At 37.4% G+C, this 17,290-nt stretch overlaps 2 protein-coding genes across 2 annotated transcripts; both read right to left on the reverse strand.

The window, feature by feature from the left end:
• Window positions 1-1,369: 1,369 nt before the first annotated feature.
• On the reverse strand, window positions 1,370-7,411 carry DPB2 (DNA polymerase epsilon subunit B2). The gene is made up of 13 exons (XM_078584984.1): window positions 7,132-7,411; window positions 6,025-6,199; window positions 5,338-5,491; window positions 5,091-5,223; window positions 4,604-4,680; window positions 4,341-4,445; window positions 4,172-4,252; window positions 3,534-3,664; window positions 3,337-3,431; window positions 2,767-2,866; window positions 2,108-2,222; window positions 1,902-2,012; window positions 1,370-1,814 (listed from the first exon to the last, which is right to left on the reverse strand). The coding sequence occupies exons 1-13, from the start codon at window positions 7,295-7,297 to the stop codon at window positions 1,668-1,670; spliced, it is 1,590 nt and encodes a 529-aa protein (XP_078441110.1). The 5' UTR covers window positions 7,298-7,411; the 3' UTR covers window positions 1,370-1,667.
• Window positions 7,412-12,955: 5,544 nt separating this feature from the next.
• Window positions 12,956-14,167, reverse strand: LOC144711041 (E3 ubiquitin-protein ligase SIRP1-like). The gene is made up of 2 exons (XM_078584954.1): window positions 13,389-14,167; window positions 12,956-13,242 (listed from the first exon to the last, which is right to left on the reverse strand). Exon 1 carries the CDS (start codon window positions 14,145-14,147, stop codon window positions 13,428-13,430), a length of 720 nt encoding a protein of 239 aa, XP_078441080.1. The 5' UTR covers window positions 14,148-14,167; the 3' UTR covers window positions 12,956-13,242; window positions 13,389-13,427.
• Window positions 14,168-17,290: the final 3,123 nt, after the last annotated feature.

Here is a 17,290-nt window from a genome sequence, read left to right on the forward strand (position 1 = left end):
GAATCAACAGCGGAAAGAAAAGTTGAAGCAATTGAGAATGATCCAATTTCAGAAAACAATACTTACCAATCTTATAGTGTTTTCAGGGCAGCTTAGAGTTCCTTTCTTCTACCCATTCATATTCTTTAATTTATAAATAAACCCTCATAAATATATTAAACATGTTTGAATTACTACTGCATTACTAGGCCTAATGACAGCGGATTTATGATACATTGCTAAATTATGTTTGAAGACATAAGAGATGGAAGAGTTATCCATCAACATCAGGTTGCCCTGATCCTATAAGCACAGAAGGATTTAGGGTTTATCCCTTGCACAAACATTATCATCTTCTACCCAATATCTATTTCCTCTACATCATAGTCCCCTCTGTATCATCATATCCCACCATTACACTAATCCCACAGATATTTATTAGGAAAAACATATAGGCATCTATTTACCCAATTACAATATTCTTTCTCAGCCCCTATCTATTAAAATCTATTGATTCCCTAATCTACATTCCATAGATAATCCTTTCTCACCATAATTTAATCATATTTTTTGGAGCCAGTAGATTTTTCAAAAGTTTTTATTGACTGACTCAATGATTATTGACAAATTATATCCCTAATAGTGAGTTAATTACTCTTTGCACAAACAAATTATACCAAACCGTAGTTTGAAGTAGTTCTACCCAGTATTTACATAACCTCGTGACAAGGGATCTAATAGAGCCATGGTAGGAATACATAAATCTTGAAATGGGTGTTAATCGATGACTACAGGGAATCAAGGTAGAGCGACAAAAGTCTATGGTACATGTAACTAGAACTGATTGTCATTTCATCAGGCTGAAGATTCAAGCAACAAAATTAAACCAATCGGTTAGCATTCCATAAACTCACAATAATTTCCTAGAGTGTTATTTCATTGGGAAGCAAGAGTTAACAAGTACATATAAGACATGAAGAGTTGGCTCCTCCGAGGCCGAACCAAAACATAATAACATTGCATGATAAGGAAAACAAAAATACAAGTCTTTGGCACATGTTACAAGAGCTGATTATCATTCCATAGGGCTGAAGACGCAAACCAATTAACTAATCCAATCAGTACATAAACCCAAGTAATTTCCTCTCTTGATATCTCGTATGGAAGCGAGAGTTAATAATAGCACATGACACACACCAAGCATTTATACCCTTTTGTGGCTGAATCTAAATTTTATAGTTAATTTAAGGCACAAATAAAACTGCAGATGATTATAAGTTAATGCGGCAAAAGATTCAGTTTCAATAAATTGATCCAGTGAGCTGTTTCTTACCTTCCAAGCTTAGAGCTTCCAACATGTATGATTAGGGTTCTGAAATAGACTCGGATCCGCCAGTTTCAAGGCCAAGACAAGTAAAATGGCCAACCAAACAACTTGTTCAAAAGTCAGGTAAACACAAGGATTGGTCATCCGGACTTGATCTTTCAATCAAATCATGTTTGCGCCAAACCATATAATAGATCCACCCCTATTATTACCTTTATAACTTTCAGAGTTTGTGAAATAATTGAGACATTTTAGTAAATTCCATGTCAAGCAGATTTGACTAAAAAAGTAAGTAGAGTTGGTCAACTAAAAGTCAAGTCAAGAAGTCAAACCTCATGAGATGTGTACTTGGGTTGACTTTTTAGCCATCCAAAGCTGAGAGCTCGACCTCTCCTGTGCAGGGACGGTAAGCGGCAAAGGTCCCATCAACAGAGAATGGCCCAGGATTGAAGCATGTGATCCCAGAATACTTGAATGACTTCTGCTCACTCTTGTCCCCCAGCACAATCTGTAGAGAGAGAGAGAGAGAGGAGAGTCAGAGGAGAGAGAAAGTCAGATGAGGAGAGAGAGAGTCAATGTGGTTCTCGGAGCGAACTGCATGTGGGTTAGGATAGAGGCGGAGGCAGTGGTCGTAGTTCCAGATGATGGGTTGGACGGCGAGCGGGAGCGGGCAGAGGTGGCTTTGGTGGGTGATGGTGGCCACCAGCTGAGAAAGTCAACGCCAGATGGAAAGGAATTGTCAGAGTCAACGTGGATAATGAGAAAGTCAACGAGTGAGGATTGGGAAATGGGCCTGCCCACATGTTCGAAGGGGTCGTTGGTTTCCTCGGTGGAGGGGGGAATCAAGGAGGAACGCTGCATCCTGTACAAGAGATCGTTTCGGAAGAACACTATCTCCTGCGTGTAGAACTTTATCCTGAAAAAATAGGAATTGCCTGATTATAGAGAGGTAGAGAAACAAAGAGAGAGAAGCAGAGAGAATGAAAAAGAAAGAAGCAGAGAGAATTGGAGAGAGAGAGAGAGAGAGAGAGACAACATAGAGATAACGAGCGTGAGAAAGAGGGAGAAACAAAGAAAGAGGCAGCGAGGGAAACATAGTGAATTAACAGAAAGAAACGGAGAGAGAAACATTGCGAATTAAAAGAAAGAATCGGAGAGAGACAAAGAAAGCGAAGAGAGTGATAAGGGCAGAAAGAACAAGGGATAAACAAAGATAGAAGGAGAGAGAGAAAAAGAGAGAAGATGAGAGAAGTGGAGAGAAGGAACAGTGAGGTGAGGAGAGAAAAGAAGAGGGAGAAACAGAGAGAATGAGAAAGAAAGAAGATGAGAGAAGTGGAGAGAAGGAACAGAGAAAATGAGGAAGAGAAGTAGAGAAAAATGGAAAGAGAGAACAGAGTGATAAGGCAAGAAAGAAAGGGGAGGAAACAGAGAGATGATATGTACCGAATTTCAAGACAAACCTGCAAGGGTTGCTGGAGAATGTGGCATTGGGAACGCGGTTTTGGAGCTCCTCTGTAAAATATCTTGGAAGGGAGCATCTTGGAAGAACCGTGGATGGTCCTGAAAATAAAGAACTTGCTCTATAGCTGGAATCGGGGGAGTGTCTCAATCATTAGAAAATATCAAATCAGGCTTCAGGAAACCACTTCTACTTAGATTGACAGCGAGTGTGTGCAATTAGATGATAGACCAAAAGAGACAGGAAAAAGAGCAAGAGAGAGAGATGGCAGGGACTGATAATGATTTTAGTACATAAATAAGTTGGCGTGCATATAAATAAAGGGCAGGACTGTTAATGATAAATTAGAAAGAGAAGTAGATGAAGAGAGAGAGAGAGAGAGAGATTGAAAGGAATAAGAATGATTCCAGCAGACAGAGAAGTTGAAGTATAGGGAGAGAGATTTGACGATGGGGACAACCACGATAATCCGGTACAGAGGAGGAAGATGAATACACAACTTGAGACAGGAGTGATGAAGTTGAAGTTATAATTAACAAAGTTGACTTAAGAAAAGAGATAGGGATAATGCCTGCATCATTGGGGCCCGGAATGAACAGAAACCGACTGTGTTCTCTTATTCTTGGATGTGATCCAATCAACTCCCCAAGCTTTGCAAACTTGAGTCTGAAATCACCAACCCATTCATCCATCACCAATTACGACCAACATTAGTATCCAAATTAAGAGAAAAATGTGGGGGTTTTTCAGGTTATTTTTTCCTGTCACCTAAGACTGGAGAAAGAATTGAAGGCGAGATTACATGGCTTGGAGCAGAAGCTTCCCATAAATACAAACAAGGAAGGCACAACGTCCTCGTTCTCGTACCCATCAAAGACTCTCCCCAACTTCTCCACAGTCTTTACTACAGACAGCAATCGATAAACACTTTTTAAAAATAAAGATAATCATAAAAATAGACACCCCACTTATGTTACCCAAGTTATGGACGACCATTGTCAGGATCAGGTGCTAGGTCAGGTCAGCTGACCCAACCCTTAGACAGACACAACCCTATACTTGGGCAAGTCAGGTTAGTTGACCCAAGGGTGTGCTCAGCTCAGTCGCATTTGATGCCATTCATCCAAGTCAAACAATAAATCCCCTAAATTTTAGTTAAAAATCAATTGCGTTTGTCGTCATCAACATCATTGATCATTGTTGACATTGACAATGACAACAATTGTTGACGCCAATGCCATCATTAAGGCATCATGCAATCCTCCGCACCACACGATGTCATTGTCTAGACGTGCATTGTCAGATCAGATGTCCCATAATACAATTAATAGTAAATTTTAAATTGCATCAATTCTGAAATATGTACTGCAATGATAACCCGACACAACCCAAAACCTTAGCATTACCTCATCGAGATCTAACCACACGTCTGAGAGGACTACAAACATGTCATTGACCGCTTTTTTCTCCAGCTGGGATAGTCTGAGCTGTTGTGAGGGGGCAAAAGAGCAATCATTTTTAGTAGGGGAACAGATAGTGAACAGAAATAAGAGAGAAAAGGGAGCAAGGGAATACTGTTTCCTCTGCTGTGAGAATCCCACCACCGAAGAAGTCAAGTCCCATGAGTAGAGAAAGAGAGGTTTCTCTGTCTTCTAAAGGAGGAAAACCACAGGTGCTGACCTGCTCGATTACCACAGATTTAGAATTTGAGTACAGGATGATCGGAATGTGTGTAAATTATTGCCTGAGACTTTTGAAAAAAAATCTCTTCCATGATTCTGTGATAGATAAATAGTAATTAACATGGCGAAGTAAAAAGAAACGAAAGTTAAACAAACCTGAAAAATGCCATTAAGCAGAAGCTCGCCCTCGGCCACAATAATAGTGTTTTCAACAAAGAATCCTGAAGTTATTTTGTGTAAGGCATTAAGGAAAATGGCTACAACCATTTGGTGCAAACATAGGAGAGGAGCAATAATTTTATGTGAAAGGAAAATCATTTTAAAAGGTTGATGAATGTGTATTAAAATCATTTTTGAATTGGTAAAATCAAGATACTGAACCCTAAACACTATCATGCTTAAGCCAAACCTTCATCCTTAAAACCTATACCACAAATCCTTGGCCCTAAAATCTGAACCCTAAACCTTAGACCCTAAACGCTAAACTCAGAAATCTTTGCCCTGCGCAAAAAGTCCTAAACGATAAAATCTGAATCAATAAACAAAAAATCTTTAATCACAAGCCCGAAACCCTGATATGAAACAAAAAGATAAGATTGAGAATTAAAAAGTAAAATGACGACTACATTTATCATAAAGGATATGGAATTCGACAAATCTACGGGGACTGCTGCGGTTAGATCTTCCAAGAAGAAGTGCCCATCCTCCAGTTGGGAAATCACACCCATGATCCATTTCTTTCCCACTGAACCAATCAAAGACTGGATAGAGGTTATCTGCATCGTGCCAGAATCAAATATTTGAGCGCACGATAAATAATCCTTGAAAAAACAGATAAACAAATAATTCTCTAAGTGGACATGTTCTAAGTAGTCCAGGTACCAGCACACCTCACTTCCGTCGGATCCCCCCATTCCTGAATCAAACACTGGCCTGGAAAAATGCTTGTCGCGGGAAATCCTATGGAGCAATATATGGAACCGATCTCGGTATAATGTAGCCTTCGACTTAGCCTCTCCATGAATGGGCAAGTTTTCTGTGTGTCTGAACCGAAAGATAAAATCATCATAACAATAAGTAAATTTACAATGGATCAAGAGGAACTATGAAAATTCCTAGTCTAAGCTTCTGTCAGTAATAATTTGGAAAAAAGTTGAACTCAAGCGCCTTTCAACTCTTAAAATTGAATAGTAGAAACTATATTTTGGATAAAACGGTATTTTAATACTGTTTCTTTTTTAATTCCTCCGCGACTATTTTCTAACTGAACCGTGGGCTATCTTTTGATCATTTCGCCATGCATAAAAGTTTTCATGCTACGGTGTCTCCAGGGCAAAGGAATTAAGGAGAAACCATGAAAATCAAAGATTGATAATTATTAAGAAATTATCGCCGGCAAAACATTATTTTGTCTATCAGGTTAATTGTTGCCATACGCGTCGCCCGTGATTAAACACGGATCAAACGTATAATTTCACTTGGCAGCTAACATTTCATGAGTGAATTGATAAATCACGATTGCTGTCTTATTTTGAAGATTTCTCTTGATCATGTGGACAATGCAGAGAAATTCTTACTCGTAGAATACTTTTTTGATGGGGTCATATCGAAACTTGGGGATATCAAACGCGTCGATCACCCGGAGGGCCGTACGGTTGCTGACCTCAGCATCTGCAGCCACTACAGACTCCGCATCTAGAAGCAAGTTGACTACCCGCTGGACTGAAGCCTGATCGAGGATGGTCTCTTTGACTATCATAACCAGTTCATTACAAAATAATACGGTTAGAGCATGGAAATTTGAAATCAGGAAAGCAACAACGATCTGAAAAACTGTGATGACCAGTTCAGAGCATGATAATTCTGTTCGAAAAGGAAATTTGAAAAATATAAAGGAAAATATGTCATGAATTATACGAAAGCAGGAATGACACGGCCGGAACAAAATGTGATGCCCGGTTGACAAGAAAATCATACGTTTAAGTTATGGAAACTTCAAATTAAAAAACCATCAAGAAAGTGATATCCATAATATAGAGAAAGCAAACATAATATTATCGGAGAAAAATAAGATGATTAGTTCAGAACAGAATAATGCATTAAGAACATGGCAAACTCACATCAAAAAAGTATTGACAAAGCAATACCCGTGATCTCGAGAAAACAAAAATAATGCAGTCGGAAAACAAATGCAATGGTCAGTTGAGAAAAAAATAATGCGTTGAGAACATTGAATTTCAAATCAAATAACATCGAGAAAGCAAAGCAAAAGGTGATGACCAGTTCAGAATAAAATTATACGGTTAAAGCATGGAAGTTTCAAATGAAAAACGCATCGAGAAAGCAATATCGAGAATATCGCGAAAGCAAAGTGATACGGTCTCAAAATAATGACATGACCAGTTCAGGACAAAATAATACGGTTACAGCATGGAAAATTCAACTTAAGAAGAAAGCATCGAGAGGCCAATATCGAGAACATCGCGAAAACAAACTAATACGTTCAGAACAAATGCAACGACCAGTTCCGAACAAAATAATACGATTGCAACATGGAAATCACAAATCCAAAAAAAACGCATCGACAAAGCAAAATAATACGGTCGCCGCATGGAAATTTGAAACAAAAAATCATCTAAAAAGCAAGATCCACGCGAACCAGTCGTTTATTGAGGATTACGAACGCGATTCGTTATCGATCTCGTCAAGTAGGAGTTCGAGCGCTTCGTCTTCCGCGTCCACGAACCGTCCGAGGAATCGAAGCGCCTCCTCCACCGCCTCTGCCTTGAGCGTATACCCCCTTATCTTGAACCTCCGCAGCACCTTCTTCCTCATCCCCCCCGCCCCCATTCTCTCTCTCTCTCTCTCTCTCTCTCTCTCTCTCTCTCTCTCTCTCTCTCTAGCCCTCTCTCTCTCTCTCTCTGGATTGAAGAGAAAAGAGGCGGGAAATTCAATGGATGAATGCGAAGAGCTTTCTTCCCGCGCAAAAAAAAAATTAACGCAGACGTCAGTATTTATAGTAACAGGCCCGATTATGACTCTCGTTTAAATTCTAGATGCTAAATTTATTTATTTATTTATAAAAGGAAACTACGTTTTTGGTACTGACACTGCATCGTGCGTGCTGCAGGATCCTTTATGAAATAATATATGGTCTAAATAATTAAACTTTTTTACTTACGCACTTTGTAAATAACCGGTACTTAAACTCTCATTTAAAATCTAAATGCTAAATTTGTTTATTTATTTATTTATAAAGGAAACTATGTTTTTTGGTACTGACATTGCATCAGGAGTGCTGCAAGATCCTTGATGACATAATATATGGTCTAAATATATAAAGTTGTTTACTTACAAACTTTGTAAATACCCCGTGGTTAAACTCTCATTTAAAATCTAAATGCTAAATTTATTTTTTTATTTTTTTATAAAGGAAACTATGTTTTTTGGTACCGATATTGCATCGTGCGTGCTGCAGGATCCTTGACGACATAATATATGTTCCAAATATATAAAGTTTTTCACTTACAATTTTTGTAAATACTCGGTAGTTAAATTATCATTTAAAATCTAAATGCTAAATTTATTTATTTATAAAGGAAACTATGTTTTTTGGTACTGACATTGCATCAGGAGTGCTGCAGGATCCTTGATGACATAATATATGGTCTAAATATATAAGGTTGTTTACTTACAAACTTTGTAAATACCCCGTAGTTAAACTCTCGTTTAAAATCTAAATGCTAAATTTATTAAATTTTTTTATTTATAAAGGAAACTATGTTTTTATTTTTATTTATTTTTTTTATTGCGTCTAAAAAATAAAATAAAAATTATTTACATACTTTCTACATATCAAATTTCACTTCCAGCAAACATAACTTAGTTTTACATTAACCTAACAAAATAGTTCAAGCCGAATATTAGTATCCCTACTCATGTGCCATGTGATTGTTAATTTGAAATATATGGTATGTAAATAAATATTTATATGCTTTGTAAACATCAAATCTCTCTGACAGCAAAAATAACTTTGTTTTATATTAACCCAATTAAAATTGTTCAACCTGAATGTAAATATCACTACTCATGTTGTGTATGATTGTTGATTTGAAATATAGTTTTCTGCAAGGGATAATACGCAGATAACTTAGTTTTATATTAACCCGACAAAAAAAATCAACTTGAATTTTAATAACCCTCTGCATGCGGTCTATGATTGTTACTTTGAAACATATCAAATGCAAAATTTTTAGTTGCGAACTTTGTAAATATCAAATCTAATTGACAGCAAAAATGACCTATTCTCTGCAAGGGGGAATACACAGATAACTTAGTCCAATATTGACCCAACGAAATAGTTTAACCCGAAACTTAATAACCCTACCCAATGTGGTCTATGATTTTTAACTTATAAGAATGAGCTACACTATTTACAATAACGAGCTGAAATTGCATCAGGGATGAATATAGTTCTTAATTAATTTGTTTTTGAGAATATTAAATTCAACTGCCAGCAAACTTGACTTAGTTTTCTGGAAGGGAAAAGACACAAAAAAAACCCTTGTGTCAGCCCAAATGTTAAAAACCATCCTCCTGTGGAATTGGATGGGTACCTTTCTCTGGTAGTTTAAGAATTGGCTAATATGAACTTTATAATTGCATGTTACGTGATTTAAATATGATATGCACTTGGATTTTCCCAAATAAACAAGCCGTGTTCAATTATAGCCAGGAGAACATTTATTGATTTGGTTGCCACAACTGGGTTTATATTTAACGACGTATCGAAAGCCGTCAAAACTTCATGGTTTGTTTAGATCTAGATTATCTGCCAAAAATATAACATCTCTATAGCCGAGTATTTGGTAATGAATTTAAAGAATATTACAATAAAAAGGGAAAGGATCCTTAACTGGGCCTTTCAGTTTTTGCTCTATTGGATCTATCATAACTAACAAGCTACCAAATAATTTATGGATAGTTGTAAGAGTGCAGAATTTTGAATAAAAGCAACCCTAGACTAAGTGTGGTGTGTTTTTTTCATAAATTCACGTGGATGACTTGTATGTATTATATTCACAAATCCAGGTATAATTGTCACCTGCATAAGAACAGAAATTTCCAGAAAGACTTGAAATTTAAAACGAGGGACATCTAACTGAATATCATTTGTTTTTTTTCTAAAAAGCTGACCCATCCAATTAATTCAGAGTAAATATTTATGTGTGTGCTGTCGACGATGGATATCTATTTGAAATAGTGGGCGCTGATGACATATGAAATAGATACTATAGAGAATAATTTAGAAGGGTCTGAGTTTAGCCACATGTAATAAGGAAGAGTATAAATTTGCACTGAGTTTTCCTCTTAATAAATAGTGTTTATAATTAAAGAGCACTATAGAAATGTGTGTACGCCACCTGAAAAAACTATTCCAGATTGTGGATTTTACGCTCCCTTGGCTTAACCTCCAACATTTTTATTGGATTCTGGTGGTTGCAATCAATCATCTGAGGATGACTCAAAGATGGGAATTTAAACATAGAATAATGATTCAGTTGCATTGTGCCAAATTGAATATGCAATCATCATGGTACATTGAGTGAGTCCTGCCGAGCACGAGTGACCGACCTTGTATGAACGCAGTCCCTGGTGCATCAAATCAAAATTGATTAAAAAATGATATCACTAAGATTGGATGGCTTCCAATGAGAAAATGGAGAATAAAGATGGACATCTGGTGATGTAGAGCATGTGTAATTTCATTTCGGGCATTGTCTTATTTATACTTGGCGAATTCTTTTCATTAAAGAATCATCACATATTAAGTATTATTGGGATATTCCCTTTATGTGTGGCCACTAGGTCACATACCAGACTAATCAACAACTCAGGCAGCTAAATATCCATTTATTGAATAACATGATTAAATAATTATATACCATGCAAAACAATTCATCGTGGATCCACTTAACCTATTCAATAGGCCACTATGTCGGTACAAATGCCAATTTGTTCTCTATGGTGTACGAAGGTATAGAGGCTTTGAAAAGGTACTTAATGGTGCCTGTTGTGTTCTCTATGGTGTACAAGGTATAAAATCTCAGTCATCCATACTAGTATATGTTTGTGCCTTTGGAGATCACCAGATAACTTATTTGCAAAATATCCATTTTGTTGTCTCTACTTTTGTTAAGGACAAATGATCTCATCTTGATTACAAAATAATTTTTATGGACTTGTAGCATTAAAGCGAATATTGTTTGGAACCCCAATAAGAGTAGGCTACGAGGTCAGCCGTACTCGTTACACTAGTGGAACAACATACTGCACTTTCATTCAAAATATTTTGAAGTCCTATTAGGATATCTCATTGGGAGTATTAGGAATAAAAATCTTGAAGTTAAGGGATTGACAAATTGTGCCTCTCAGTAATTCAACAGTCATTACATGTATCATTGTACTTCATTCTAACCATCACACATGCATCACACAAAGAACTGTACATCAACAAATATTCACGGAGACAAAGAACGCGCGATGGGGATGCAAGTCACAAATAATTCCATCATATGCTCTACATTTGTCAGGTGCATGACTTTGATAAATTGGTCGCCATTTATGACATAGCAAGTATCTTTAATGAATCCAAAGAAAAGGGGGCATACACGGGGATAATGGAAGATTAAGAAGAGTGATGAGAATGGTACATTATCAAGACACAAGATAGATTACCAAAATAAACCACCATATAGGGATACGGAGTGCATCTTGAAGTTTGGGCTTGGTGTATGGATTAAAACCAATATATATAGTGGATGAGACATAAAATAGAATTTATAGTGAACTTTACATTGGCCAAGGTAATGTATCCCATAAGCCCATTTAGTGAGACCCAGTAGCAACAGGCGCTCAAGATAAAAACCCTTATAAAAGAGGTATACAAAAAAAGGAATAAGGTACACATATTCCATATCTTTGGCAGAATTATCCGATATGTTCTTCTTCTGTCAGAATCTCCAGATTATCAATGCCATTCATATTTAGAGGTACACATATTCTATATCATCTAATTAGAATTTTATTGAGACACGCAATATATTTTGAAAATTTTTAGAGGCTCTAGAAGTTGTAGAGTATCTCTGCTCAGACCTGTCAAATTTTTGATATTCTATTTTATCCCAGCAGTGTTATTTTCCCCAGTATTTCAAGTTATATTTTAACAGGTGACGTCAATATGGATAACCATAAACCTGTAATGGCCAATATAAGGCCCCATATAGTCTCAAACAATCATTATTGAAGTATATCGTTCCATTGAAAATTTTGGTTCTCCCATTTGAGTGTTCTTTTTGTTCGAGAGTGTTTCGATGATTGTGTACAAAAGCATTATCCCATAGTGGACCAATAGACAGGAGAAATTAATTACACAGATTTACAAGTTGACTGGTTCAAGTAGATCAAGGCTTGTAGATTCAAGTCGTATTCCTACATTGTTTTTGGGCTAAGATTGCGTCACAAAGGCCCCCAAGTCATACAAGGGCATTTTGCGCCATCTCCCACTTCTTTAATCATAATGTTGATGGCATTGTCGTGAATTTGAAAAAATGACGACAAAGGAATAAAATGGCAAACAATAAAAAAACAAAGAAATTAGTAAAAAAAATTAAAACAAAGTCAGCCTGAGTTTTATTGCCGGCCGTACCACAAAATTGAGCATTTTTTGAATACACATACATTGGGGAGAAAGGTTGAAAGTTATTCCATTTAAATCCATTTAAATTTAACGATGGAATGAGATTATTGAAATATCTCGCCAAATCATTTTCGATGGTATCAAGGGCTAACATGCATTTGGTTTCCAAAAGTAGATAGAAATTGACCATTGAAACATATTTATTGTAGATTAGGAAATTAACTATCCACATCAAAAAAAAATGGGGAGGAGGAACCATAGGGACAGGGCAAGGGTTTTCTCAAGGTTCAATACAAATAGCTAGCCAACTCCTCTTCAAACTCTTTCACAAAATTATGTTCTAACTATAATTAATAGACCCATTTAGTCACAGGCAAATAAATAGAAAAAAAAGTCTACTTATGATTAGATATACTAATTTAGCCTTACATTAGGCATTCCTCAATGTTACTAAACACAAGGACATAAAAATCTACGAGGCATATTCATCGTGCAAAAATAGGAGTGAGAAATTTTTAAAACAATATATTTTTTAGTTCTTAACCCCGTTTTCCACTGCAAAATTATAGACATAGTATTCTAAGAAATAAGAAATCGATTGAGCCCATAGATTCGTTAAAACAAAAGGAAACTAGTACTGTAATGAAAATAAAATAATACTGTTAGTTTCTTTCCTACTTTGCCAGCAGCAATATAATTTTTTCTTGCAATATTGTCAAAAGCTTTGATAGACACCCGAAAAGTTTAACTAAACAGATAACCGAACGAAAGTAAAGGGCTTGCACCAATCATGAAAAACAAACAGTCCAAAAAAGAGCAGAGGATTAATTAAGAATCATTAATTTGAATGCCCAACAATTAACTTAACACTGTGGAAGCCAAATCATTGTTGATTTTTGTACACAATTAGCGCAAAATATTGGATTTTTTCACGGCCTAATCACAGATGAGACAATATAGGGTGCATCGATGAATGCAGAAAAGATCAAGAGCAATCACATGATTGCAATCAACGCTCAACAGTTAACAGGTCACAGTTCATCACTCATCAGCCGAGTTTATTCCGGTTGTAGCATCAACAGCAAGGAGACATCAACTGTAGCAGATCAAGATAATAATTTGAGAAGTGGGTTCAAAATTCATCAGCAATACAAAACTGCGATTGTGTTCATTCGAAAAAAGAAAGTCGATTCAATGGAATCGAAGAATAAAAGTTTTCGATCGAGCAAGAGGGGGAAGTACCTTGCGAAAGACGAAAGAACTCTAACGTATCAAGCTTGTTCAATCCACAAAACCCAGTTCATCATCACGACTCGATCTTCCTGACAAATCAAGCCCATGGGTCGCCGAAATTCGTCGAAGTGTCGGCTCAAAACCAAGGAAATCAACCTCCGCCGGAGGCGAATTTCTTCCTGGGAAGAGCGCCATCAGAATGCGATGAACATCCCGGACGTCCCTGGCAGTCCGATCATCCCCAATATCGACGGCCGTGACCGCAGATCGGCGCCTTCGGAGCGGATCGTCGGAGGGAAGGCGGAATCTACAAACAGGACAAGAACTGTGGCTCGAGAGCCAGGGCAAGATGCAATCCTGATGGTAGATGTGTCCGCAGATCAGCTTCTTCCCCTCCGATCGAACAACGAACTCCTCCTTGCAGATCGCGCAAGTCAGGGAGGGATCGGAAGCGATGGAATCCTCCGTGATCTCGATCCCCGGAATCGACTCCACATAGGATCTGGCCGCCGGACGAGGGACTCCGGCGGAGGAATCGCCATCGGCACGATCTCCCGAGGTTGAAGCCGCGATCGAGGAGAAGAACCGATCGAAAATCTCGTAGAAATTCTCGATGCTAGGGATCGACAGATCCTCAAAAGGATCCACCGATCCGTCTTCCGATCCGCAAGCAGACGATGAAGAAGATGGAGAAGACGGATGAACATTCATGGCGGCGATTCCGCCGTGATCATCACGATCTCCTCCGGATGTGATCGATGAAGCCATGGACGAGGAAGAAGAGGCGGTAAGACGAAAACTAAGTTCATATGTTGTTTATATATATTTAAATGCTTTTATAGGCATTTTTTAATTTAATTTTATAACAATGATACTACCTGAAACTTTTGGAATATTCCAGGTATAGTGCAAGATAGTCCGAATCGTCCTGTCCAGACTTCGTCCAATCCCAAATATTTTCGTCCACATCCCGTCCCGTCCCGTCCAAGACATTCTCGTCCCGTCCCACGTCCGGGACGGGGCAGTGCATTCGGCCACTCGGAATTTGACATGTGGCACAGCACGTGTCAAATTCCAGCTGGAGCTCTCAGGCAGATACAGAAACCGACCCGTCCGCCATCCAAGGCCCTATACGAGGGTTATTTCATCCATAGATGAAACAATCGTCCCGTCCTGGGACAGACTAATGATTCTTCGTCTCGTCAATCGTCAGAACTCCTTGACGGGATGATTTTTTCGTCCACGGACAGAATTACCGTCCCATCCGCGTACGTGCGCTATAATTCCAGGGGACTTCTGGCTTTGACAGTCCCTGCCGGGGATTGACCCTTGGACCTTATCCGGACCGACCGGCTGGTCCACCCTGAAATGACAGATAGTTTGTCCAGGTTTGGTCCCGCCTGACCGGTCCCTGGTCCAAAATGGCGAACCCTAGTAAAGTCTACCACTTGCGCACAATGGCAAGTCAACCATTCGGTGTTGACCATGACGGACGGCATAAGAAATATTTTTTAAAATTAAATATTAAGCTTGTATATGTTTATTCTGCGAGATCATACATATTACAGTCATTCGTTGCAGTTTAAACTGTCTGTTTCGCATGTTGATTAATGGACTGGATCAAAGTAATATTTATTTATTGTTAATTCTAAATTATTACAATCTTGGTAAACTGCTGATGCGTGGTTGTCATTCCATAATGTTGAAAATGATAAAATAGAAAGACTCGTTCATAAACCCAGATAGCATGGCGATGGTCAACGATAAGAAAAATAGCTGAAAAATGTGAATTAGCAAAGAGAGTGTGTCTCATCAAAATATTATCCTCTATCGTCCATGACTTTAATGTAGTCCTTGTCTTCCTGGTTAGTGGCAATGTAGTTTAATGTCATCAACTTGGCTACATCTTGTTATTTAAAGAGTACCTGTTGTACAGAATAAAAAAACGTCCTATGGAGCTTTGTTATAAGGGTATGCAGGTGGCATAGATGTAGATATAATATATTGCATAACCTAGGACTTTAAGAAATCTAAAGCAACTAATTTTCTTCCCATTAGTGTAATGGAATCCGCAGAATGCAATCCTTGTCATGCTTTTGTGGTTTCTCTGTCTATTGGAATTGTGAAAAATGCACATGCAACAAGGCAAATTGAGACATGGTTTATGTGGTCTATTACATCTTATTATTTGTGCATGTCATATACATAATTGCTTCACTATTTTCCACTGATACACGTTTGTTATCGTTTGACACATTTTGGACAATTCACAATAATTATCAAAGAACTTGTTGTTTGGATGCAAGGCTGATGCCATCAGATACTCGATTGTTTACATAAATAAAGCCCTGTATATTGATAACTAATATTTTGTCATCGCGCAATCACATAGTGGAGATTCTACTGTTGTGTAACAGACTCTGTGTCCTTGTTGTCCTTGCTGCGTCATATTTATCAATTTTGACAAATAGACACCATACCCAAAATGGGTGCTAACTTTGAGGCACTGCATAATTTGGTGGTGTCACAAGGCCACAATGATAGTACATACATGTCAACCATGCCCCACTCTTGTTCATCATCCAATAACTATCATTGCCTGTATTTAATAATTATTTTTCCACACAATTTAAGCATCATCTTCTTCATTCTGGTGCTCACTAACATCTCTAACATCGAGTTTTACATGGTCAATATGTCTACCCGGCGCATGTTATATGTTAGTTGCTCTAGTTATTTTATTGTGTTTGTTTAGATTTCAAGCTTTCGTGGAGCCTTCTCGACCAATCTGATAACTCATATCATGCAAAAGAGAAATTCACCAAAAAATGCATGTGCTTGGACCTGGAAGATCATTGATCTTCAGAATGCCTTCTTCATTAATTGATGAAGTTAGCATGTATGGCTGCTTCAATCCATGTTACACATAAAAATTCAAAGCCTGATTATATTTTTGTTGAATTAAATGTGTTACTATATTTCTTTAAATCACACTTTTCACAACCCATCATCAACGAATTGTTCATTGCATTTCAATTGTGATGGCATGCACATTTACAATTTATTAAAAACATTGTTGGTCAAATAGAAATTCATATCTATGAGCTGAAAGGTTGATGCCCTACTTCGCCTCATCAAATATTTAAAATTCATGCTATAATTTCACCAATATGTTTCCCATCATTCTCCGTAATGGTTGCATAACTGTTCCTCGAAGTTTAAGACACGGTCACGTGTATTCCACCGACCATTGATTCAATTGACTGTCATATGTCAACTGATTAATCTGAGGAAAAAAGACTCGACGTAAAGGGTGAAATTTGCAACACAGTTTTGCTTTCAAATCCTCGCACTAGTGGCATATGCATCTATGACAAGCCAATCGAACATTCCATGTCCTTCAACTAATTAATAAAATATATTAATTATAATCTGTATGTTTTTTATAACAAATTCCATGAATACCTCATATGAATAAGTAAGTTACCAATGGTGAGAACATAGTTATGGCTTGCCTTTAAATATGAGATGTAAATATTGGTATCTAAATAATATTTGAGAAATACACAATTATCCATGTAAAATAATGCTACCTAGTCCCACTCATACGACAAGTATGGCTAATCCCTGGACCATTAGTGTTGAGACATTGAGGAAGTATAATGGGAAATATTTAGGGACAATCTTGAGAAACAATTTTTTTTAGAATGTACGAACACTTGAATGCTATATACCTCAATATCAATTAGGTTTATATGTGTCACAATTGTGTAAGCGATACTTACAAGCGACATACCAAATACATATTGTGGATGGAGGATTCTATTTTGATGCATACCAGATCATTCTTAATAAGTGATATTCTAAAATGTCCTTGCTCAGATGTAACCAGAAGTTCACGAAGGTAATTG

This window comes from Wolffia australiana, chromosome 13 (genome assembly GCF_029677425.1).
Source record: "Wolffia australiana isolate 7733 chromosome 13, ASM2967742v1".
Lineage (NCBI taxonomy): Eukaryota > Viridiplantae > Streptophyta > Magnoliopsida > Alismatales > Araceae > Wolffia > Wolffia australiana.

Coding starts and splice junctions, on each gene's coding strand:
- DPB2 (XM_078584984.1), bottom strand. CDS start 7,297: ATGGGGGCGGGGGGGATGAGGAAGAAGGTGCTGCGGAGGTTCAAGATA. Junction 5,224..5,337: donor GGGGATCCGACGGAAGTGAG/GTGTGCTGGTAC, acceptor GGCACGATGCAG/ATAACCTCTATCCAGTCTTT. Junction 4,446..4,603: donor TGCTTAATGGCATTTTTCAG/GTTTGTTTAACT, acceptor GTAATCGAGCAG/GTCAGCACCTGTGGTTTTCC.
- LOC144711041 (XM_078584954.1), bottom strand. CDS start 14,147: ATGGCTTCATCGATCACATCCGGAGGAGATCGTGATGATCACGGCGGA.